The following is a 26284-nucleotide window of genomic DNA, read 5'->3' on the forward strand; positions in this document are numbered from 1 at the left end:
CTCAGAGAGTGACAGGGAGGGACCACAACACGCCCCCTGGTGGGCCAAACCAGGAGAACCACATCTGCCCCGCCAGAAGCAGAAGGGCGGGACAGGAAGGGGAAGTACAAAAGGAGGGACCTACAACTCAGCTGTGGTGGTGTCGTTACAGGAGATGGATACATTCTACTTATAGAGGAGTTGTTGGGGCTACTTCTTGAGGCCTGACTAGAGCTCCCAGGACTGCTGGTTGACCAAGATGCTGAGGAGTTGCTGGGGCTGATGACTGGCTGGGTCTCCCTAGGCTACTGGCTGACTGAGAAGCTGCTGCCTGTGGACTGGTCAGAGCTCCCTGAGATGACAGATGCGGGTACACCTGAAGGAGAGAGTAGGAAGCACCTCAGGGAAACCAGGAACAGTCTGGTTGGGAGCTGACCTGATACAAAGTCAGTGTGTTGTGGGTGAATCCCTGCTAACTCAGTGGCAGACCACTCTGCCACTGGGCTGGGGCATGGTGGAGTTGGGTGGGCCCATATTCCCCCTGCCACTCCACCCCTGGGATGGCAGTATCCCTCTCCTTAGGCCAGGGAGCCTGTGCTCCTCTGACCGTACCTGAGCCCCGTACACTGCTTAGCTGCTCTGCCATGATTGTGGGCCAGGGCCCACTCATTGCTTTGCTGCCCTGCCTGGAACTCATAGACTGCCATACTGTTCTGCTTTCAGAGTAACAGCCGTGTTAGTCTGTATTCGCAAAAAGAAAAGGAGTACTTGTGGCACCTTAGAGACTAACCAATTTACTGTTCTGCCTGGCTGGAGGATCGGAGCACTAGATGAAGCTAATTCTTCTTTTTGAGCTCCCCTTTACAGGTATGTGATAGTGAGGTCGCATGGCCTCTCTGAGTGACAGGGAGAGACAGCCATGTAGCATACAAGGTCAATTTGTCTTCATATGCCCCAAAGTAACTTTAATAATGTCCACAGTATTACGTAAAATGTACGCAAGCTGATCTGCAATCTCCATACAGTGGACTAGTTTGACCCATAGTTCTTGGATGGTATTTTAGAAGTTAGGTTTCTAAAGGTTTTTTTTTTTTCTTTAATACACTTCTAAGGTCAAGAGTGAGGCTGTTAGTCCTAGTTGTGCCTTCTTCAAGTTGCCATTTAAATGGTGAATCCTTTTCCAAACAGATTATTTTTGTAGACACCATACTGAGGCTGAAACTTAAATCCATAAATGGTCTAGTGTCCAGATAACTCAAACATTTACTGTTGTGATAAAAGATTGAGTTGTATTTATATGCTAGCAGCAGAAAGCACTCAGTCTCAGCCATATGGCTTGGAGGATCTTTAGAGAATTTACTAGATGCTTTGCTATAAAACACCTGGCATAAATTCTCACTGTTTGTACACATTCCCCATACTTCAATACTGTATATTCTAGAAACAAGTATTTTATTATGTTATGAAGACTTGTTAAACAACTTGCTTTACTGCAGCACTAGAAGCTTATAAATCAAGTCATTTAATTTTAAAGGTTCCCAGTACATTGATTGCTAAACAAACAGCAGGATGTTTAAGCCTTTGCTGCCTTTGCATCCCAGTGTGCTGCAAAACATTTCACACACTCCCTTTGCTACGCAGCCCTTGTTATTTCAAACCTGTTGTCTTTGTCCCCCCTGCCCCTACAAAGAGCATCTTAGAACTTGCCTTCTCTCCAGTTGTAGATGGGGCTCAGGTGTGCTCTAGGTACACTGATGATTTAACACCATTTCAGGTACCTCCCTACAGAAGCTGGATTTCAACAACCACTTGCCTGAAGGATAGAGGTTTCCAGAATTTCTAGTGCACATCAGCTGAAAACATGTTAAGTGTTTTCTTCCAGGCTCTGTTTAAATGGGATACTTTAGTGGAGGAAAACAGGATGCTTTGTATTCTTATATAGACTTACTTAGGCTCCAATTCTACAAATGTTTGTGCACATGCTTAACTACTGTGAGTAGTTGCATTGAGATCAATGAAACAACTCATGGTAAAACTGAACATGTGTGTAAGAGTTTGTAGGATTGGGGTATTGGATTGCAAGCTTCTTCTATGTTTGTATGTATATTGCCTAGCACAGTGGGGGCATACTCCATGATTGGATAGACAATGCAATAATTTGTATTATAGTTTGTCATAGTTGCTCATGACCTAAACACAGTCTCCTAACAGAATGCAGGAAACCACTATGCTATACGCCTATTAAGAATGAAAATGCATACTATAGAGCTTAAGCTAGGAGGGACCATTAAATCCTCTAGATTGACCTCCTGTGTATCAGAGTCCCTTAAATTTCACCCAGTTACTCCTGTATTCAGTCCAATAATTTGTGATTGACTAAAACATTTCTTCCAAAAAGGCATCCAGTCTTGATCTGAAGAAATGAAAAAATAGAGAATCCACCACTTCTGTTGGTGGTTTCTTCCAATGGTTCATCACCTTCACTGGGGTACTTTTTTTCCTCATTTTCAATTTGAGTTTCTCTGGCTTCAGCTTCCAGCCATTGGTTCTTATGCCTTTCTCCACTAGATTAAAGAGTCTGTTCATACCCAGGAAGTTCTTGCTATGAAGGTATAATCAAAACACCTCTCAATCTTCTTTTTCATAAGATAAACATATTGAGCTCTTTAAGTATCTCACTGTAAAACGTCTTCTCCGGCCCTTGAATAATTTTTGTGGCTCAACATGGAGCAGGTGAAGACCAAATCCAGCTTAATTTCTGCTGTAAATGCTTCACTCTTATGATTCTAAACCTCCTCACATGCCATTTATTCTCTTGCAGTGGCAGAGTATATTACTCAGCCCCTGCAATTCATTCTGCATGGATGGACCCTGCATAGAATTTCATGGCACCACGTGTAGGCACATGAGCCTACGATAGTAATTGCATTAATTTATGTATCCTGTGCTTAGATGCTATACTGCTACTATGAAAACATATGAAATTATGGACATATATAGGAAGTAAAACTTTTGTCTAGGGAAAGGGGCAGTTAGTTTTTAGACACATTGAATTAACAAGGTGTATCGAGGCATTGCTTATGTTGATTCCCTTCCCCCTAATTTTCGTATCTGTCTTTAAAGACTGTAAGTTCTTGTACGTCTGTAGTGTCTGGCACATGTTAGGTGTTACTGTTACTCCTGGGGGAATTCTGCATGTGCACAGAATTTATATTCCCTACTGATTCATTTGCCTGCAGAAAAATGACTTCTGGCAGGGAAGCCACAAAAGCAGTCATGCAGCTCTCCCCAGCAGTATGTTTCAGGTGCCCAGGGCAGCTAGCAGAGAGGTAAATCACTGTGGGGCACAGGTGGGATTGGGGAAGACCTGGCTGGTGGCTCCTACCCTGCACCAGGCTCAGCTTCTAGTCCCTGCTGGGCTTGGGGGAGACAGAACTTCCTCTTTCCACTGCATACCATTTGACACTGGGTCAGACCCACCCCCAGATTTCTCCCCTGCTTGCAGGAAGCTCTGCAAACTCCTCCCCCATCCCCATGTGCTTCCTGCACCCATTGCTCCTCAGCTGCAGGGAGAGATCCCTCTACAGGGAGCTACTCCCCCATCTGTGCATCCAGCCGCTCCTGCACCTTGATTTTTTTTCCAATGAGCCCCACTCCTCCTGGACCACCCCCACAAGCTGACCACATCTGGATTTTCCCACTCCAACCAGTTGCACCTGGATCCCAACTTCATTGAGCCCCATTCCCCCAGCATCTGGGCCCCAACCACTTTCACCTAGGCCCCCCTGCAGAGTCCCATTATCATTGCACCCAGAACCTCACAAGCCCCTGTCCATCTGGATTCCCCCCACTGAGCTACCCTCACCCAGATTGCCCCACACAGAACCTACTCAACTCACATCTGGATTCCCTCCACACTTGGCTCCTGCTTTGCAGGCACCTAGTACAGAGGGACAGAGCTCTGTGGTGTCTTTAGGGCAGGCCCAGTTCTTGCACTGTGTCAGGGTTGCATGCAGCCTCACCACTGAGTTTACATCCCAGGATAGAGGAGCTGCACAGTGATCTCCCACCTCTGTGGAGCCAGTGGCCTGTGTTTTCACAGTGCTATGCTGGAGACACTTTTTTTTTTTTGACCAATAAAATTTGCAGAATTTTAAAATATTTGGCACAGAATGCCCTCAAGAGTAAAATTAGCAGAACAATAACTTTTACTGGCAAGGACCTGCTAGGTTCCTTATACAAGTCCAGAGGAGATGTATGCAGGAAGGACATAATTTATCTAAATGCTACAGTAACAGGCACCCTCAAATACTCTGATTGTGAAAGGTGAGTGAACAGAAAGGAGAGATGGCTTGTACTATTTCTAGCAGATCAGCTGAAGGGCATGATGACCAAAGGATGAGGATGCTCTGAGGAAAGGACAGCAACAATGAGAACCCTGTTAGTAGGACCAAAGTTTCCTCCCTTTCTGCACAGAATGTAGTGCAGCCTCTGACAGGCCATGCTTTCTATCTCTGAAAGTAATGGTTTTCACTTTTGATGTCATCCAGCTTGCAACGTACTTTAGAGATTCAGACATGGTTTAAAAAGTATAGCAAATGCAGGGAATCGCTTTTAGAGTTCCAGTACCTGAAGGGAAACTGGCTTTTTCCTTAGCAATTGCAGCTGTGCTGCCAAAATGTGCAATTCTCATCTGTTGGAGTTGATAATCAAAAACCAATACAAGCATTACTTAACCATCTTCATCTCTACACTCCACAACCATTACCCTACCTTATGTAAGTGCAGCAACTGTTCATACAAATCAGTTAGTTATTCTCATTAGGGGTGTGTGAGAAATGTTTCCCTCTTTCATCGCTCCCCAGAGAACATTCTTCCCACCCCCCACGTACCTCAAGGAAACTCTGGGAATAACCCACCCATATTTGTAATATCTCAAAAGGTCAAGAAAATATAGGCCACATCAGTGGATTATTTAGCAGGGATACTGCAAAAGAAATGATGCCAGTAAATATACTTGGCAATTTCAAAACCTTTTTTCTTAAACTATTTAGCTGCTTTCTGCTAAAGGTAAGCTTTTATTTGGAAAAAACCTAGCTACCTTCTAAAAGGTAAATGTTAATCTACTCACAATATGGGAATGCATCAGAATAAACCCTTCTCCATCCTAACTTCCAACATCTTGTCACTCCATAGTGAGGACTCAGGTGTGAGATTTCAATAAAAATATTAAATGACAACCTAGTAAAATCAGTAAGAGCTTACCTCTACAAAAAGGCTGCACTGATCAAAACATTAGCTTTGTGCCATTCATTTTATTCACTAATGTTTCACTTACAATTCATACAGAACATTTTAAACAATTTAAGAATGTTAAATAGTGGGTTTTAAAAGGCCAGAGAACCAGTATGTGATCTAATAGGTTTTTCTTTTTAAAAAGTCTAAATTTCATTTGATTTGTGAAAACTGTTTAATGTTTTTAAAATTATTGTAGTCTGTCTGACAAATGATCCATTTAATTTCCCCTTTCATTAAATTATCCACTTTAGAAATTAAAGCACACAGAAACAAATTCTATCTTGATAAGACAGGAGTTAAGACTGAAATTGTTCTCAAATATAACCCATTCCGTTAAAAATTTAAGACTAAATTCTGCTTATCTTGCCTATCAATCTTCAGAAAATTACAGTATCAGATAGGACTTTTAAATTTTCAGTGTTGCACAATATAAAACCAGATTTGATATTCTCATTCAAAAAGTCTGTTTGATCCTACACCATTCAAAATCTACCTTCAGTTAGATATGTGATTTTTTTTTAAAAAAAAAAAACCTACAGTATGGATGATGGAAAAAACAGGCTGTACCCACATAACTGCAGCATGTACTCACCACTGTACAGCATAACACCCTATTTTTAATATTTATTGAGATCTGGATGTAATACTCTTGCATGTACATCACAGCTGCTCTCAGATCAACAAGCTTTTCTCAGAAAGAGTGATGTTTCAAGTCATAAGAGCAGGAAGAACAAGATGATGACACCTCTGAAAGCATAAGTTTTGTGATAAGTTTGACCCATGTTGAGTCACTGGAGAGTGAAGCTAAAAAAGATTGCTTAGGTATCTAAAGTTTGATTGAATATAAGTTTAGGGTGTGGTTTTTTTTTTTTCTGAAGCCCTTCACTTTCAAAGGCAAATCTGAAGAAACTTATCAGTGGTTTAGCTTTTCATTTAATCTTCTTTGGGTGTCTTAGCTGTGTAGTGATCAGCTTCCAATTTCAGGTCTTAGATTCTTAGTTGCGAACCATATGCTCTGGGACCTGCAGTAACAGAAGACAAGCATGATATAATTATATTGTAGTGTTCTCTAGTATTGCAGAGCTCTTTATTTTAGCACAAAGAGAAGCTGGCCATATATTAGCAATAGATATATTCATGCTCCTAGAAGGCCTTTGCAGATAAGTTTGGCTACGTGCCTGTTGCAAAAAATGCTCAGAAAACTTCAATTCTGGCTAGTTTCTCAAATCTGCAACTATAGCATATGTTTTACAGAGACTATTTTCAGTTGTATAGTGCAGTAATTCATGCTATTTTAAATCTGTTACAATTATTGCAGAGTTTATATCTGTCATCAAACCATGTCATGTTGCACACATGGAAAAGTGATCCTCTCTCTACCCCAAGTTTCTTGGTTGTTTTTATGCACTTTTTACTACACCAATAGCATGGTGCTGTGGGTGAGGAGCAGAGAAGCAAGACAGTGCATGGGTCTAGTCCTTGTTTTGCCAGTGTCTTGCTGTATTGAGGCAAGTAACTTCTCCATTGGCCTGCTCCGAAGACCAGGCTCAAGGTCTTCCACAAGCACCTCCCTGTGGCTCCACCCCCCAGACTGACTACACTCTGCTCTTTTACGAGGCCCAGTTGTCCATTAAACTATCCTCTGATACCCAGAGTTACACTTCCTCAGGCTGAGAAGCAGCTAATTAATTATGGTGCAGTGGGGCTGGCTCATCTCCCCTTAAAAGGGCCAGCCACCTAATGACAACAGGTTTCAATTATTTGCTGAATGGGGGCCTGAGTCCACAAGCTCAGTTAGGAGCACATCTGTCTCCTTCCACTCCTCTACCCACAACAGACAGGAGGAGACAGACATCCTCCAGAATATATGAATGTTCTGAGGCTCAGAAGGAGGTAGACCAGTTTAAAGTTTGAGTAAAGATAAAGCGAGGGTGGGTGTGGAAGGCCAATAACATGGTACTATGGACTATCAAATCAGGAAGAGGAGGTGAATGAGGCATTTCTAGTTCAAAAAATCCAGAACACAAGACCTGGTTCTAACAGAGGACCCAGATATCTGTTGGAAAAGTACTACAGTAAAATGCAAAAAATTCCAATATGATCTTGGAGTGTGTTGGGGACAACTTATTATTTCCTCCACTGTCTGAAATAAGGAGTGGTAGCCAGATAAGACTGGCTTTTGACTAACAGAACAATTAGTTGTGAAACTGAAGATGGAATGCAATTTGGGTAAAAGAAGGGGTGAGAGCGGCAGAATAAAGTTAATGGTGTGTGGTGTTTATCTGTTTTTAAAAAAACAAACAAAAAAACCCCCCTGAGAATTAGTAGGTAAGTTTTCTGGGGGGAAGAAGAGATCTAAGGGGAAAAAGGGAGTTCAGGAGAACTGGCAGTTTCTCAAAGAGACAAGTTAAAGTCACAACAGCAAACTATCCCAATATAAGGGAAAGAACTGCCCGAGACCAATGTGGCTGCATCAGGAGCACTTGAATTACACTGAGGAGTAGCCAGGATTCCAGATCACAGGAGATGCAGGGGCCCAGGTACTTGTGGACACCCCAGAGAGATTGCAGTCGCTGCCTGAGGAGCCCAGAGACTCCCAAGACACCATGACTTCAACTGCAAGAGTCATGGTAGGAAGTAGCCCAGGGAGGGACTAGCCAGTATCCTGGCAGCAGTCTGCATGTTGCGGGCCAATTCCCCGCTGACTTAACTACAACATTAAGTGAGGAGTTACTGTATTTGCTCTTGTTGTGGGGCCAGTACACCACATCCCCCTGGAGGTGGGGAAAGGGCAGGGTATGCCTGTGGTTAAAGCTAATAGACTCCCCTGGATTGCAGGGAAGCTTGGCCCAACAGCCAAAGTCAGTAGGACTCCCTTAGGCTGCAGAGACACATGGCCTAATGGCTAAAGTCAGTAGGGTTCCCCTTGGCTGTGGGGAAATGCAGCCTAATGGCTAGTTAATGGGAGCTGGTTTGGTGGGCCACCCCCCCAAAGGGGGCAGCCAGGTAAGGGGACCCAGGCCCTCCCTGCTCCACCAGGTCCCAGCTCAGGGCCCTGGTAATGGTGAACGGAAACGAGACTTTAAGCAAATCTAATTTCCCCATAAGAATTAATATAAATGGGGGGAAGGGGACTAGGTTCCAGGGAAAAATTTTCTTGCTAGACAAAAGACACATGCAGTATAAGTTTTAAACAAACAATTTAATACAGACACAGCAATGATGATTGTGAAGCTTGGTTGAGGTGGTGGAATCAGAGGGTGGAATATTTCCCAGGGAATGCCTTACTAGTAAATGATCTAGCAATTGCCTGAAACCTCAAGGGTTAACTCGTTGTTGTAGCCTCACACTCTACAAGGTAGCAGGAATGGAAGGAAGGGAGACTGCATGGCAGAAGAGAGACTCACTCTGTGTGTGAGAGAGAAAGATGTGTATTTTCCCCTTTAAGTACGCTTACACCACTCTTAAGTACACTACCTCCTTAAAAGAAAAGGAGTACTTGTGGCACTTTAGAGACTAACATTTATTTGAGCATAAGCTTTCATGGGCTAAAACCCACTTCACTTTAGTCTCTAAGGTGCCACCAGTACTCCTTTTCTTTTTGTGGATACAGACTAACACGGCTGCTACTCTGAAACTACCTTGTTAATCAGCAAGCTCAGACCACTGCAGCTGCTGCCAGAGACTCCCTCTGTCCTGAGCCCTGTTGTGTGGTCCCCCGATCTATGGAGGAGAGGTAAGCGGGGTCCAGGGGGAGGGGGACGCCCTGACTTAAGATGCCCTCCCCCCCCCGCACCCAGCAGGCTCTGGAAAGCAGCTCCAAGGCAGAGGGCAAGAGCAGCACATGGCAGTGGGGGGAGGGACAGCTGAACTGATGGCAACTGATTGCCTGCTGGGTGGCTGCCGCACAGGGAACTTAGGGGAGTGGGGAGCTGATGGGGGGAGGGTGGGGCTGCCGGTCCACCCTGGTTCCAAGCCCCCACCAGCTAGCTGCAACATGCTGCTCTTCCTGCAAGCAGTGGACAAAGCAGGCAGCTGCTAAATGACACTATAAGGGAGCATTGCACAACTTTAAACGAGCATGTTCCCTAATTGATCAGCAAAGTAACAATGAAACAAGGTTAACTGGGACTACTTTAAGTGAGGCGTTACTGTATTGTACCTATCTTTTTTTAAAAAAAACAAAAAAACCCAAGGCCATTATAGAGCAGTCATCCTAACTTTGAAATCTGGAAAGATATTTGAACAAATCAATTTGTAAGTACCTAGGGGATAACAGGGTTTAAGTAATAGCCAACATAACTTGTCAAAGACAAATCATGCCAAACCAACCTCATTGACAGGGTTGCTAGCCGTAATGGCTAGGAGGGGAAGTAGTAGGTGGGACATTTTGATTTTTAGTAAGGTTTCTGACCCAGTCCCACAAAAACTAGGGAATGTGGTTTAGATTAAATTACTATAAACTGGGTGCATAACTGGTTGAAAGACCATACTCAGAGTAGCTACCAATGGTTCTCTGTCAAACAGGGAGGATGTATCTACTGGGGTTCTGCAGGGGTCAGTCCTGGGTCTGGTACTAATCAACTTTTTCATTAATTACTTGGATAAGAGTGGAGAGCATTCTTACAATTTGCAGGTGACACCAAGCTGGGATGGGTTGCGACCACTATGGTGGACAGGATTAGAATTCAAGACAAGCTTGACAAATTGGACAACTGGTATGAAATGAAGAAGAAATTCAATGAAGGCAAGTGCATAGCATTACACTTAGGAAGGAAAAATCAAATGCATAACTACAAAATGGGGAATAACTGTCTAGGCAGCAGTAGTAGTAATGCAGTAAAAGATCTGGGAGCTATAGTGGATTTCAAAGACCCAGCAATGTGATTCAGTTGCAAAAAGGCTAATATTCTGGGGTGTATTAACAGGAAATCCTATATGTAAGACACAGGATGGAACTGTTCCGTTCTATTCCACACTGGAGAGGTCTCAGCTGGAGTAGTGTTCAGTTCTGGATGCCATACTTTAAAAAAAGATATGGATACACAAGAGAGAGTCCAGAGGAGAGCAACAAAGACGTTACAAGGTTTAGGAAAACCTTTCCTCATAGATCAGGTTAAGCTGGATATGTCTAGTCTTGAGAAGATTGAGGGTAGGGTGACCAGATGTCCTATTTTTACAAGCACAGTCCCGTTTTGGGACTCTCTTATAGGCACCTATTACATCCCACCCCTTGTCCCATTTTTTCCACCGTTGCTATCTGGTCACCCTGGACCTGATAAGACACCAAATATGATAAGGGAACTTATGAAGAGGATGGTGGTCAATGGTCCTACTTTCAGTAAACATGGAGAACAGGTAGTAGTTGGGTTAATCTGCATCAAGGGAGATTTAAGTTTTCCATTAGGGAAAAAACTAAGTACAGGATATTCAAGCACTGGAACAGGCTTCCAAGGGAGGTTGTTAGGACCCTAGTCATTAGAGGTTTTTATGAATAGATTAGACCAGAAGTTCTCAAACTGTGGGTTGTGACTCTGTTTTGATGTGTTTCAGAGTAGCAGCCACGTTAGTCTGTATCCGCAAAAAGGAAAAGGAGTACTTGTGGCACCTTAGAGACTAACAAATTTATTTGAGCATAACCTTTCGTGAGCTACAGCTCACTTCATCGGATGCATGCAGTGGAAAATTTTATATACACAACATGAAACAATGGGTGTTACCATACACACTGTAACAAGAGTGATCAAGTAAGGTGAGCTATTACCAGCAGGAAAGAAGAAAAACCTTTTGTAGTGATAATCAAGGTGGGCCATTTCCAGCAGTAGACAAGAACGTGTGAGGAGCACTAGGGGGGAAAAAAACATGGGGAAATAGTTTTTACTTTGTATAAAGACACATCCACTCCCAGTCTTTATTGAAGCCTAATTTAATAGTGTCCAGTTTGCAAATTAATTCCAATTCAGCAGTCTCTTGTTGGAGTCTGTTTTTTGAAGGTGTGGTGTTGTTATGATGTTGTGACTTTTAGGTCTGTAATCAAGTGACCAGAGAGATTGAAGTGTTCTCCGACTGGTTTTTGAATGTTGTTCTTTATGTCTGATTTGTGTCCATTCTTTTATGTAGAGACTATCCGGTTTGGCCAATGTACATGGCAGAGCGGTATTGCTGGCACACGATGGCATATCACATTGGTAGATGTGCAGGTGAACAAGCCTCTGATAGTATGGCTGATGTGATTAGGCCCTATGATGGTGTCCCCTGAATAGATATGTGGATAGAGTTGGCAACGGACTTGTTGCAAGGATAGGTGTGTGGTTGCTGGTGAGCATTTGCTTCAGGTTGGGGGGCTGTCTGTAAGCAAGGACTGGCCTGTCTCCCGAGATCTGTGAGAGAGTGATGGGTCATTCTTCAGGATAGGTTGTAGATCCCTGATGATGTGCTGGAGAGGCTTTAGTTGGGGGCTGAAGGTGATCGGTAGTGGCATTCTGTTACTTTCTTTGTTGGGCCTGTCCTGTGGTAGGTAACTTCTGGGTACTCTTCTGGCTCTGTCCATGTGTTTCCTCACTTCAGCAGGTGGGTAGTGTAAGAATGCTTGATAGAGATCTTGTAGGTGCTTGTCTCTGTCTGAGGGGTTGGAGTAAATGCAGTTGTATCGTAGAGGTTGGCTGTAGACAATGGATCGTGTGGTCTGGATGAAAGCTGGAGGCATGTAGGTAAGTACAGTGTGTATGGCGACACCCATTGTTTCATGTTCTCTGTATATAAAATCTTCCTACTGTATTTTCCACTGCACGCATCCGATGAAGTGAGCTGTAGCTCACTAAAGTTTATGCTCAAATTAGTTAGTCTCTAAGGTGCCACAAGTACTCCTTTTCTGTTTTGATGTGGTCAGCAGGGCTGAAAGTAGGGGGTCACTTTTTTCCTACTAAGGGGGGTCATGATTTTTCCTAAGTCCAAATGGGGTCACCAGCACAAAGTTTGATAAACACTGGACTAGACAAACACCTGTCAGGGATGGTCTACGTCTCCTTCATCCTGCTTCAGCACAGGGAACTGGACTAGATGACCTTCTGAGGTCCCTTCCAGCCCCACACTTCTATGATTTGCTACTCCATAGGATAGGAGCGTAAAGGTGTCAGGGCATGCCATCCTAAGAGCTGTGTGTTTCCTATGTTGTAGCAATGTGAGACAAAACAGACCAGCTGAGTTCCGCCCCTGCACCATAACACTAAAATGCAATATTAGGACTTCATGCCGCAATTTTTTTAATTATGCACCTCCAGATTGGTTCTCTAACTCAAAGATAAGTGTCTCTGCTTTAGATTAGGCAGTTATGCCTGGTCTATTCTATTAGGAGAGCTTGCAGAGAACTCTATTTGTTGAGAGCAGGTGTCATTCACCATGCCAACCATGCTTTGGAGAGTACAATTTTGTGCAAGTTCATAGAAGTAAGACAGATTTATCAATTGCTGTTGCCTTTTTTCCTTCTGTGTGTTTTCAGAGGACCTATGCTGAAGGAATGCATATGGCATGATATTGCAAAAAAAAAAAAATTCTTAAATTTCTTTAAAAGACCTCTAGGGGTATGTAAGGTTTCAACTTTTCATAGATCTTAATTTTCAAGAGTTAAGAATAAATTCACTATCTTAAACAAAAAAAAAAAAGTTACCAGCCAAGTATTTCCTGCATTAGATTACTTTGCAGGGAGAAGCCATTGTCCTTATTAGAAGTGCATAAACTTGTTAACCACTTCTTTGCCTAAGAGTTACCAATCATAAGTCATTTCTATTCCTGCCAGCTTCTAAGTATCATACACATTAATCTATCTATAAATTTTTTTAACAGGATGTTGCAGAGGATATGTAAACAGGATACTAATCATGGAAATTCAAAAACCCAAAATGCAGTCAGATTTAAAATACTAAACTAAGAAGTAAGATGATAAATGGTGAATGATCCCATACACCATTAGTTTGAAAAGCAATAAGTAAAATGCAAGGGGAAAATCACTTATTAACAAGAAGCACTAAAGTATTAGATGACTTACTGCTACTTTCAAAGCTTGCTCCACATCGTCCAGTATATCTTGTGCATCCTCCAAACCAATTGACAGGCGAATCAAAGTATCATTGATCCCAAGAACCTCTCTCTCTTCTTCAGGAACTGAAGCGTGAGTCATAATGGCCCTGAAAGAAAAGAAAAATAATCTCTGCAGACCCATTAGGGGTTTTATTAAATAACTAATTTAGCTGGCCTTTACCGGTCAGCTCTGTAGGAGTGGTGACTATTTTCTGAACAGTAGTTTTGTGATATTCTCTACTTAATCTACACGTCAAAAGCCCAGATCCTCAGATTGTGCAAACTAGCATAGCTCCAATTAAGACAATGGGGCATCAGATAGAGTAAATCTACGTAGTTCCATTGACTTCACTGATTTGTATTAGCTGAGAATCTGGTACAAGATTGCCTGACTATAATTGCTACAGAAAAACAGTGGGTACTTTGGACACTGTAGCTCTAAGTTTTCATCTGGAAAAGGGAGCAAAATCCTATACTACTTTCTTTCAACCTTTCTATTGTATTTATATTTTTCTAAACATGTGATTCTAAAAGTTTTCCTGGTGGAACTGGATATCTGTGTTTAAAGACTATGTTTCAGCAAAGAAAACTGAGGTTATACAAGTAAGGAAGGTAGAAGAACTATTGAGTGAAGTTTCAGGAGAGAAGCTGAATCGGAAAGGTATACTTAGTCCAGTGGAGACAGATCTGGAAAACTGAACATAAAAACCCAATGCTCATTGGTGGCAGGAGTATTGTGAGACCAACAATTAAGTTACAAACTGAGAAGAAAAAGTATATGCTGCATGTGTCAGTCCTTGCCTGATCTATGGTTTGGAAATTGTGCATCTTACAGAGAAGGAAGAAAAGATACAAGTAGTAGAAAATGATATACTGAGGAGAATGGAAGGCTAGAGGAGGGTAGACAGAGTAAAGCATGGAAGAAATTAGGAGGAAGATGAACTTGGGACTCTCAATGAACAGCTGGAGAGTGCAAGTTTGAGGTGGGCTGGACATATAAATAAGCATGGAAGGAAAAATGACCAGCAAAGAGAGAATGGCAGGAACAGGTCAGCAAGAAAGGAGGTAAAGATCAAGGATATGATGGAAAGACTATTGTGACACATTGCTAGACAGGATTAAGAATCCTGCAGGATAATGACCCAAATTCAACCTTTAGGGCAGAGGTGGGCAAACTTTTTGGCCAAAGGGCCACATCAGGCTTCCAAAACTGTATGGAGGGCCGGGTAGGGAAGGCTGTGCCTCACCAAACAGCCTGGTCCTCACCCCCATCCACTCTCTCCCACTTCCCACCCCCTGACTAACCCCTCAGAACCTCGGACCCATCCAACCCCCCCCCCCCCCGCCCCATTCCTGAACTGCCCCTGGGATCTCCTGCTCCTTATCCAACCCCCCTGACTCCCCACCCCCTTACCATACTGCTCAGAGCAGCAGGACTGACAGCTGTGCTGCCCAGCAGGAGCTCGCAGCCCTGCCACCCAGAGTGCTGGTGGTACAGCAAGCTGAGGCTGCAGGGGAGGGCGGATAGCAGGGGATGGGCCGGGGCTACTCTCCCTGGCCAGGAGCTCAAGGGCTGGGCAGGATGGTCCGTAGTTTACCCACCTCTGCTTTAGGGACATATTCGTAGACTGTATTTTTGTGTTCACATATATTGTTAAAGGTTAATGTAACCAAACAGTTCCTGTCTATGCTGTATTCTATTAATTCAGAGATCAAAGGGTGAGCCTACATTTACGTGAACTGTAAATATAGTGATATCACTGTATTGCTCTCTTTGAAGAATATAGCAAATCACCTGCAAATGGTGGAAAACAGGCACTTGCCTTATGTTAATCCATGTAACTAATTACCGGTGATGCTTAGGAAATAGGTCTACTTCAGTCTCAATTACCTATTGTTCACCTAACAATTCTGAGCTGTCAAGAGAAGGCCTGGAACTGTAGTTAAACAAATGAAAAGGATCAGGACCCAAGGGTGGTTTGTTTGGGGAGGGAGGGGCGGTGGCTTTAAATCTCTGATCCGCTTGATGCGTTATGCAGGGGAAGCTTGAGTCATGGAACTGGAGATCTGTCTTACCCCGATCACCCTGAATATGAATATTGGACTATAGCCTATGGACTAATTGATAGAACTCTTTGCAACTACAGTACTCACCATCTCTAGTATACCTACGTCTGTATGTATACTGATCTTTTAACCAATACTTTAAAAAACAAAAACTACTTTAGTTAAGAATTGGCCATAAGCATGTATTTGGGTAAGATCTGAAATATTCATTAACCTGGGAGGTAATGCTTCCGATCCTTTCGGATTGGTAGAATGTTAAGATTCTTTCAGTAATCCTCATCATATTTGACTTGGGTGACTGGGTAGAAGCCCAAGGCTGGGTTGCCAAAAGGGAACGGTGTTTTGGCTTCTAGGTAACTAGTAAGGTATTACAGAAATTGTTTTGTGCTGGCTTGGTAAATCTAAGTTTTGGAATGTTCACCAGTTTTGGGGATTATCTGCCCTGTCATAAATATAAAGGGAAGGGTAAACCCCTTTGAAATTCCTCCTGGCCAGGGGAAAGCTCCTCTCACCTGTAAAGGGTTAAGAAGCTAAAGGTAACCTCGCTGGCACCTGACCAAAATGACCAATGAGGAGACAAGATACTTTCAAAAGCTGGGAGGAGGGAGAGAAACAAAGGGTCTGTGTCTGTCTATATGCTGGTTTCTGTGGGGGATAGACCAGGAATGGAGTCTTAGAACTTTTAGTAAGTAATCTAGCTAGGTATGTGTTAGATTACGATTTCTTTAAATGGCTGAGAAAAGAATTGTTCTGAATAGAATAACTACTTCTGTCTGTGTATCTTTTTTGTAACTTAAGGTTTTGCCTAGAGGGGTTCTCTATGTTTTTGAATCTAATTACCCTGTAAGATATCTACCATCCTGATTTTACAGGGGGGATTTCTTCATTCCTATTTACTTCTATTTTTATTAAAAGTCTTCTTGTAAGAAACTGAATGCTTTTTCATTGTTCTCAGATCCAAGGGTTTGGGTCTGTGGTCACCTATGCAAATTGGTGAGGCTTTTTATCCAACATTTCCCAGGAAAGGGGGGGGTGCAAGTGTTGGGAGGATTGTTCATTGTTCTTAAGATCCAAGGGTCTGGGTCTGTAGTCACCTAGGCAAATTGGTGAGGCTTTTTACCAAACCTTGTCTAGGAAGTGGGGTCCAAGGTTTTGGGAAGTATTTTCGGGGGAAGGACGCGTCCAAACAGCTCTTCCCCAGTAACCAATATTAGTTTGGTGGTGGTAGCGGTCAGTCCAAGGACAACGGGTGGAATATTTTGTACCTTGGGGAAGTTTTGACCTAAGCTGGTAAAGATAAGCTTAGGAGGTTTTTCATGCAGGTCCCCACATCTGTACCCTAGAGTTCAGAGTGGGGGAGGAACCTTGACATGCCCTAACGGAACAAACACAGTAGGGTTCCCCTGGGACCCACAACTGTCAAGAGGTTTGAAGAGAAAAAGGATTGGAACTCCAAGGCCTACAAACTTGTGCCATGGACCAGGAGGAGTGATAAAGAATTGTGGGCAACTCCGATCCCATGTAAACTAGAAAAGGAGTCAAGAAGCGAAGTGAATTCAACAAACTTTCCTAGATATTCAAAAGTGGGTCACATAGGAAATAGTTCATGAGGGCTTCTCTTCAAGCAACTAATCAGCAAGTTTCTTCTACCTTAAGGCTAGAGCTTTACAGACTCAGTATTGCCTTTATGTACAGAGTGATATCTCCAATTGACTTAAGTGGGAGCTCATCCCAGATGCAAGGGGCAGAAGACGACAAGGGTATACACATGCAGAGAATGGCCAATTTTTCCTTTGTATTCTCCTCACCCCTAACTGACTGACAGACCATATTACATTCTTTTCACTACTGGCTGCAGTGGCTATGGCATTAGCAGAGAAGCACAGGTCGTGAAAGACTCAATAGCCATTTTATCTTTAAAGTCTTCAGATAAGCCCAGAATGATCTAGTGCCATGTAATGAAGTGTTTACAATCCCTCTGTTAAAATACAAAGTTTACTGGGTATGAAAAACAGGTGCACTTAATTTTGTGTGCCGAGTATGCCCTCTTGTGTAAGCAGTTAGAATAGCAGACATTTTTTACACTAGTAAAACTGAAGGACAAGTGCAGTAGAACCTCAAAGATAGAAACACAAGTTATGCACTGACCAGTCAAAGGGACACCCTGTGAAACTGGCAATAACCAATCTACTGCTGCGCTTTGGTTATTTCCCCTCAAAAAAAGAAAACAAAACAAAACAAAAAACAAACAAACCAAACCAACCCCAACCAAGTACTGTGCCTGTACTGTATCTTAAAGGTAGGCATCTCAGGGCTGCCTGTCGCCATATGTGGGGCAGCCACTTACAGCTACAAAGTGAAGATGCTGGGGCTCCCACCCCAAGCAGCCAGAGCCAGAAGACCAGGAGCGTGCAGGCATCTGTGCTGCTTTCACCCCCCTCTTCCCTGGCCAGGAGGGGGAACTTGCTGTTTTTACCTCCCCTCCCCCACCCAGAAGGGTGACAAGCTTGCCAATTCAGTTTGCCCCTGAAAAAGAATCTGCCTGCAAGGAAGCTGCCATCACTGAGGAGGGAGCTCAGAAGCTACTGGAGCCTGGCCTGCAGCGTGAGCTGCTGGAGCCCAAACTACACTTTGTTCAGAGTAACAAACAGCTTCCATTCCAAGGTGTCTGTAACCCTGAGGTTCTGCTGTACATGATGTGGATTTAGTGAATCCATTGTCCATACTTTCATTTGTGGCTCAGACTCCCACTTTGAAGAAGGCAGGCCAAAGAACAATAGTGGGCTGCAAAAAAGCCAATGATGATGCTGTGGAAGAAACTGAAGGATATTCCTTGGATTTATGGTGGCTGACGAGGCAGTTCTTCAGTTTCAGTTGATCCAAATGCCAGTAACATAACCATCTTCAGCCCATGACACAATAAAATGTACTATTTTTGAGAGAGGAATTTTGTTTTCACTTCACTCACTATTTTACTAATGCTGCTAGTTTCTAAAGTTAAGAATAGGAGGCAGAGATTAAATACTCTCTAGGTGAGATTCGGGGAGGCAAAGGTGATTTTGTGCCCTTCCAAGCCCTTGAGGCCTGTGTAAGTTACACCAGCTTTCCAGGGCTACCCTGCGGGTCACAGCACCACCCAGAATCTCCACAGTGCTGTGTGCACTGCAGCTCATTATGCCCTGTGGTGGATTTAGAGCTGCCTGTAATAGTTCATGTATGTGGTATTTTGAACTGATATCTGTTGCATGCAGATAGTGTGAATCAGAGTTTTGTCAAGAAATGTACCCAGAAAGAGGAGGTGTGGTTCTTGATACTCACATCTTTCCGCAAAGATTTGGACAATGCAGAGCAATTTACTTCGAAGCCTTGGCTCAGCCCCCACTTACTGGGCCTGCCAGACCACTTCCACCAGGAGGGACTCAGCCCCTTTGAGAGGACAGGGGTCAAACAGCCTCAAAGGGTTTAACCACACAGGTACTCCTTTGAGGGAATCTGACAGTTAAGGGGGAGGCTGACCCAGACATTGCTGGGGAGCTAATTGACCCTTGGGCTCCGGGGTCAGGGCTCTCTCTACCTTTAGGTAAGATAGATATGTACATAGATTGTTTTTAAAAAATCCCCTCTCATATCCTATGCTGCATTCCTACTGTTAAGATTAAATAATACTTTGTTTTATGAAGGCTGTGTGGGGTCACTATATTCACCATTGATCACATCTCATGAAGGGAAGAACAGCAGGTCGCCAAAACCCAGTTGGATCTACTGATTAGTCATGCAGGGCTAGTGCAACCACTAGGCAAATTAGGTGACCGCCTAGGGCGCCAAGTGGTTGGGGGCAGACAAAATCGCGCTCCGGGGAGGCGGAGGTGCGCGGGGAGGGCTGCCTGCAGCAAGTAACAGTGAGGGGGGCATGAAGTGGAACTGCTCCCTGCCTCTGCTCTGCCTCCTCCCCAAGTATGCCACCCTGCTTTGCTTCTCTACCTCCCAACCTTGTGGGGCTGGGAGGGGAGACAACTGCCACAGGGCTGCTGCGGAGAGGGGGAGGGGGGAGGAGAGGAGGAGCAGCAGGTGCAAGGCGGAAGTTTTGCCTAGGGTGTGAAACATCCTTGCACCAGCCCTGCAGTCATGTCTGGTACCCAGGGCACTGAGAGTAGAAGAATTAGGGAATTCCACCACACAAAGGTTAAAGACTTGAGACCTAAGATATGGAGGGTGTGCACTAAGAAGCCCAAAAGAGGGAACAGATATAAAGCTAGCTCTGAACTGTGACTCCCCTCCTGCTCCATGCCCCACCCTGCCACCTACAGCAGGACTTAGGCAGGAATGCTTGGAAGCAGGAGGGCAGTACCCCATACCTGCAAGAGATTTCTAGCAGGCTGGGGTGGCTTGGGTGGGCAGCAAGGCTGCACTCTGCTCCTTTGCAGCTAAGGAGGGCATTCATTCAGGTGCCTTTAACAGCACAATATGTATGCTAAACTTAAAGGCTTTGTTTAAGTTTGTTATCATATGTATTGCTGTTTTACATTGGTCATGAGTCCTCGAGAGGGGAGGATGGAATGTGTTTTATTTAAACAGCGTTTTTGATTCTTTTTCTCCTCATTGGTCTGAATTATTCATGCCATTAATACTGTATCACATCAAGTCCAGATCATTAGAGGACTGCCTCTGCTTTGTACTGGCCAGAGGATGTTTGGATTCTGACGTCAGCCTAGTTCTACAGCCTGACAGGAATCAGTGGTGTTAGCTCCAGTGTAATTAAACAGAATTCTTCTTTGCAGCCAAATTTGTCTAACAAGCAGCAAACCAAAGAAAACAAATGCCTCATTTTCCAGCTTTGTGGATGAGAGAACTACAAGGGAAGATTATAATGCTGACACTGACAGCCTTAAACCAGCTGCCTCAGGAATCTGCCAAAAAGTTTGCTGAAAATATATTCCTCATCTTAGCAATGGTGCTAAGACTTATCACACATCTGTCCACCTTTATTCAAATGAAGCTCCTAATCTCACAGCTCAGGCATTGTCCATTTTATCGGGAACAATTTACAAACTTGGAACCTAATCCTGTAAACCAGAGGTGGGCAAACTACAGCCTGCAGGACCATCCTGCCTGGCCCTTGAGCTCCTGGCCAAGGAGGCTAGGCCCCAGCCCCTCCCCTGCTGTCCTCCCTCCCCTGCAGCCTCACCTCACTGCACTGCGTGTGGCTGGCTCCAGCTGGGCTCTGCAGCTGCAAGCTTCTGCTGCTCAGAGCGGCATGGGGGGGGAGAGCAGGGGGGTTGGATAGGCATGGGAGTCCTGGGGGGGCGGTTCCAGGGGATGGTTGGATGGGTCAGGAGTTTTGAGGGGGGCAGGCAGGAGGCAGGAAGTGGGCCAGGCTGTTTGGGGAGGCACAGCCTTCCCTAGGCCCCCCCCCCCCAATACAGTTTCACAACCCCAGTGTGGCCCTCAGGCCAAAAAGTTTGCCCACCCCTGCTGTAAGCCCTTAATCATTTGATCAATCCCATTAAAAACAATGGGACTATTTGCATGACTATAGACCACTTCTGTGATAAGTTTCAGGAGTCTGTTCCTATAAAGGAAGTTGAATTCCCCTCCTCCCCCTTTGAAATACGTTTGGGTACAATAGCATAATGCAGTTTAGGATACATTCTACTTAAAATTTGTCTTTTAAATAAATCATACATACGCTGAAATGGCTCCTCACCCAACGCCCATATAAACAGACTGACTACCACATATTTGGGGGAAAAAGTGAGGAGTTAAGCATGTTGATGTCTGTATATACACAACACCCCTTTCATCACTGCCCTGGAAAGATACAGTTGAACTTAAACTTTCTTCAAATTCCATAGAAAATTAACAGCCCCAATTGTTTTGTGTTAATCAGTGTGGACCTGAAAAAAATTACAGGCCTTTTAAGAGAAAAGAATCAGGCCACACTTACTTAAGGATAAAAAAAATCCTTGCAACTGGTTCAGAAGAGTGCTACAAGACACACACATAATCTCATGAGCAAAGGGTGGAGAGGATAATGTGGGAGGGTGTGACCAGCAAAATAATAATAAAGTCTCAAAGAGGCAGAGATTCACAGATTTGCAAAGCTAAAAAACCTTGTGCTTTAAACCACCTCATCGCATAACTCTTTAAATGTTCATAAACCTGGTAACTGCAAAGGAACAGTGAAGCTCATTAACCTGAATATGTGCCAGTATGCCATCACTGACGAGGCTCAGTCACACCTGAACAGCTAAAAATTAACCTTTCCCTTTGAGGCTAAACAGACATATCACTGGCTCCATCTCTGTTACATAAGAGAACAAAACTCCAGTGGGGCATGGCGCTGGCACATAGGGTCTCAGGTACGTGATGTGATTTTTCAGAATCTCTTTTGGGAATAGTCATGTACATGAAATAGCTGGTACTTACGATTATGCTATTTCTGTGCATGTATATTCAGCTTGGTATCTGAAGTTATGAATATTAGCTATGTTTACTACATGTTTGCTCTTGTGGTAATGCCCATAAGGTATTTAGCCAGCATGTGAAGGGACAAGTCAAGTTGAATGGCCCATTAAGGAATACTTAGCTCACAATGGACCCTGGAAAATGCCTGTCTACACTTAATGGACTTTTCCTGTGAACATTCTAACTACACAATGGATGGGGGTGATGGACATGTAACTTGCCCATGCGATTCCAAATACCACCTTTCACAGTGAGAACAAATTTCCCTTCACTTTTCAGAAGCTAAAAGACCCTGGAAACATCTCCATTTTGCTTCTTTCCTGCTCCAGCCTCTGCTCCCATTAGTATATGTTCATTGTCCATTCTAACCAAGAATACTGAGGACTTTAGAGTAATCTGGAGCCTGGATATTCCTTGATCCTTTGCAGATGGACTTATGAGTTGGATATGGTATAGAGACTGTTCTAGCCTCATTGATTGCTGGTTTCTCCCTTGCACTGGACAAATATCAGATGTCTGCTGACTTTCGCACATGAGTCAGCAGCCTTTGATACCTATGGCATAAGCAACATAGCCCTTGCTTGCGTGGTTTTGTTCTTTCCTCTCCAACTGTCAAAGCCTGTTCCCATTGAACTCAATAGCAAAACTCCTTTTGATTTCAATGGGAACAGGATTTGGCCCCAAGAGATCAGAGAATGTGATTTTGATTAGTTGCTTATCTGTCCAGAAATATTTCTCACGCATGTTCTGCCAGGCTGATTCTGATTGCCCCTCCTGTATGTCATGTGGAGGAAAATAATAAAACAATCTGGGCTGTAGTTCTATTAAGATACAAATGACACACAGTTCTATGCCTCTTTTCCATCAAACCCAGATGGCGCAGCTTCTTTGTTGCCCTAGTGCCTGGCGGAGAGCAATACTTAGATACAGGCAAGCTGGCAGAATCTTAGTTTGGACATAAGGGAGGCACTGATAGTGTGTTAAGGGAAAGTAGGGTGATTATCCCTCTCTCATTTAAGAAGCTTTCAATCTGTTTAACAGTTGTAAAATTTTAGATAGGTAAGGGGGGTGTTGGAGGGGATTGGGAGAGTGTGGGGGCCCTGGGCTGGGCAAGGAGGAGTCACAGAGGGCCATGTGGGAAGGTCACGTCCCCCCTCTCGCGTCCCTCCCATGAGTGCAGTACTGGCAAGAAATGATTTCTACTTACACTACTGCTTAGAAGGCAGCCTTATGGCCATCTTCCACAATGCCTAAAATAGGGGAAATCTCCAACAGCCAGAATCAGGGCTTTTAGGGGCACTTTATGCTAGGTGAAGAGATCATGGGAAGGTCTTGGAGACAGTGTACTCTACCATTCAAAGCAAGAGTCTTCCATTGTTTAAATTTCTAAAATAAGATCACATCACTGCTCATTTCCTGACCAGCCATAAAATGCTCATGATATAAAAATTAGCTCTATAGTGCTTTATCACAAAGTGAAACATTCAAATTTTAAACACTACGCAGTTTCAAGATGGCCACAAAATCCAGTGGAAGCTTTTCTTCCACAGTATGTGCAATTTAAGAATATTTCATCTTCAATCTCTCCTGGAAGACTGACTTACGGATGTTCTGCTAGGCTTTCATATCCTCCCAGACTCTCAGCCAGCGCAAAAAGCTATAGTGGGAAATACAAAAGTTCACTTTGAAACAAAGAGGATTTAAAATAGCTACATTGTAGAGAAAAAGGCAATTACGTCTTAGAATTTACTTAATTTTGAAGTGGAATTCACTGAACTAGAAAACCACAAAAATAAACCCAAACTTTCATACCATGGAAAAAATACTGGATGCAACAATTGGTATGTAGTTTACTAGGAAAAAGTTACTGGGTCTGAAAACATTTCCTTCTCTTCTTTAGGCAAGTTAAGGCTAGAGAAAGTAAGCAACTTAAGGCAGAATTTTTTGTCAGGGCTAACCAGGGTGCACCCCTGACCTTTAAGTATAGTCAGAGTGGGGATAGGGTGAATCTCTAGAAAAAAAAAATAAGAACAGAACTAAAAACTTTAAATTGAAATTACTCCCTCCTCTCTCTTTACCCTATCCCTCTCCTGTCCTATTAATTCTTCTAGTTTCACACACCCCTATACTTTCTGGGCCCAATCAAGGGCAGAACTGATGGAACACTGTTTCAGAGGTATTTTACTTGTGTTTGCAGTCTTACTAGAAACAGAAAAGTCATGAGATTCTTTTCTCACAAGATTACTCATATGATTTTGCAAACCCAGAAATTTGGAGGAGAATCCAAACTGCTGGGCACTTAACAGAATTCAGTTGTTGATCCTTGGAGGAATGGATTCCTCCACACATTAAAGGTCTTCACTAATCACTGCTCTTTAATCATACATATGTTCTTGCACTAGATGACAAAAGGCTCTCCACATACTCTGCTGCATTCAGAAACTAGATGTGTGTCTACTGAGGGTGCAGCAGCTGCTGTCAGGATCAGCATGCCTGCTATTGTTTCTCTTTCGCATTTAGGAGTAATCCACTCCTTGTATATCCAGACAGTCTATTTTAGAAAACACCTCTTTCCTTAAGCATCAGCCCAACAACTGATTAGCCAGGACACTGAGGGGCTGGAGGTGAAAACACTCAGAAGGAGGTGAATCCTCGATTCTGGAATTTGCTTCCCCCTATTATACCTACAGAGGCAGAGAGGACTGACCTTCCAGGACAGGATGAAAGGCTCATTTTTGTACTCAAACCTTTGTTTGTGGGATGTTATCTGATTATGTGAAATTTCAGTTGTGATTTTATTTGGGCAGTGAGGACCAGTGGTGTTGGGATGGTATGGGAGGAAGAGAAATCCTTAATCTGACTATCAATTTAGATACCAATTGGTTCCATTTTAAAAAATTTACCCAAACATGTCCAGAGAACAATAGCCATGAAAAAGTTAAAAGATAAAGTTTAAGAAAAAGGGAGCTAAACAATGCTCATGTTAAGAGAACACCTGTCAGGTGATCTGCCTGAAAGAGGCAGCACTACCTTTTGGAAAGTGGATCATGAAGAAGTCTCAAAATGCATTTTCTATTGTCAAGTATTTTAAAACGTTCTAGCATTGTTACATCAGCAACAGCTCTTCTGCTTTTAAATTGCATTAACAGTTGTCGAAAGATATGCAAATACTTTTAGTAGCAACACATGGTTTAAACTAGCTATATAAGCCCCAGCTATAATTGTAAACACTTCAAATGGGCTGATACTTCCTTTTCTTCCTTCTCATTAGTGTCCCATCTCATAATTATCCATTATTTAGATTGTGGTACCACCCAAATATATTAGAAGCTTTCCAAACTCATAGGAAGATAGTCCTTGCTTTGAAGGTAACCACTTCCTCTTTCACCACACTACCAGAACCCTAACTAACTCAGTCACAATCAGGTTCTCTTACAGAATTAGTTTACATTCATTTGAAGGGAAATTACCTTTAAATTCTTGAGAAAGATTTCAGCATGTTCAAGGTTTCCTTTAATGTAAAAGGTGACCATCCCAGGACAGCCAGTGGATTGACGCTTCATTAGCTTATGCTGAGGATGCGACGGCAGTCCTGAAATTAGTCACATACTGTATAAGCTGTTTTATTCAGACTGTTAAAATTGCATTAAAGAGCAAGCCACATTAAGGCACATAAAAAGCAACCCTCAAGTGCTAAGCAGCATAGAATCAGCTGCAAGATAAATGCCTATGCCAGAGTAACTTACATCCATAGAATTTGATTTGTATCAGCAACACTTAGGAATGCAGTATCCTATATCAAACAGAGCCAGAACAAAAATTTCTTCTCTTCAGAAATCCTGCAACTTACCAGGATAAATGACTTTTTCTACCCGGGGATTTGATTCAAGGTACTGAGCAACAGCCAGTGCATTGTGGAAATGCTGCTTCATCCGGATCTGCAGTGTCTTTAAACCCCGATTGCAAAGGTAACAGTCAAAAGGAGATGGAACTGCTCCAAGGGCTATGAAATAACGCAATATTACCAATATTAAAAAACAAAACAAAACCTCTTCTGCCTTATTGCATAAGTTCTTAGTTTAGAAACTGACCCCTGATGTTAACAGATGCAATTCCCATTGATTTCTATGGGAACTTTTCCTGTTTATACCAGGGTGGAATTTGGTCCTATATCTGGAAATTCAAACATATTACTTAGACTATTTTTAGTGTGGTATCAAACTCTAAAAGAAGATAAGGGAGAGAGAGAGAAAAAAAAATACATGTGTTTGTATATTCTTCCCCTCCGCCCAAGATAGAAGAGTCAGGCAGGAGCTAGGACACTGAAGACTCAGGGATGAATCTTATCAGACATAAGGCACTCCCTCAGATTACTTTACTTACATGAGGCAGGGCGAAT

General features: G+C 43.2%; 1 protein-coding gene across 5 annotated transcripts in view; it reads right to left on the reverse strand.

Moving 5' to 3' along the window:
• Positions 1 to 5287: 5287 nt before the first annotated feature.
• The window catches only part of CTH (cystathionine gamma-lyase), a 51308-nt gene continuing 30311 nt past the window's right edge, over positions 5288 to 26284 (reverse strand). For all 5 annotated transcript variants that reach the window (XM_077825422.1, XM_077825421.1, XM_077825419.1 and 2 more), the window contains 5 exons: positions 25736 to 25888; positions 25356 to 25477; positions 23490 to 23542; positions 13322 to 13460; positions 5288 to 6299 (listed from right to left, as the gene is read on the reverse strand). In XM_077825422.1, coding sequence (XP_077681548.1) covers positions 6273 to 6299; positions 13322 to 13460; positions 23490 to 23542; positions 25356 to 25477; positions 25736 to 25888 — 494 coding nt within the window. In that variant the 3' untranslated portion in view covers positions 5288 to 6272. The remainder of the gene's footprint in view (positions 6300 to 13321; positions 13461 to 23489; positions 23543 to 25355; positions 25478 to 25735; positions 25889 to 26284) is intronic.

This window comes from Eretmochelys imbricata, chromosome 8 (assembly GCF_965152235.1).
Source record: "Eretmochelys imbricata isolate rEreImb1 chromosome 8, rEreImb1.hap1, whole genome shotgun sequence".
NCBI lineage: Eukaryota > Metazoa > Chordata > Testudines > Cheloniidae > Eretmochelys > Eretmochelys imbricata.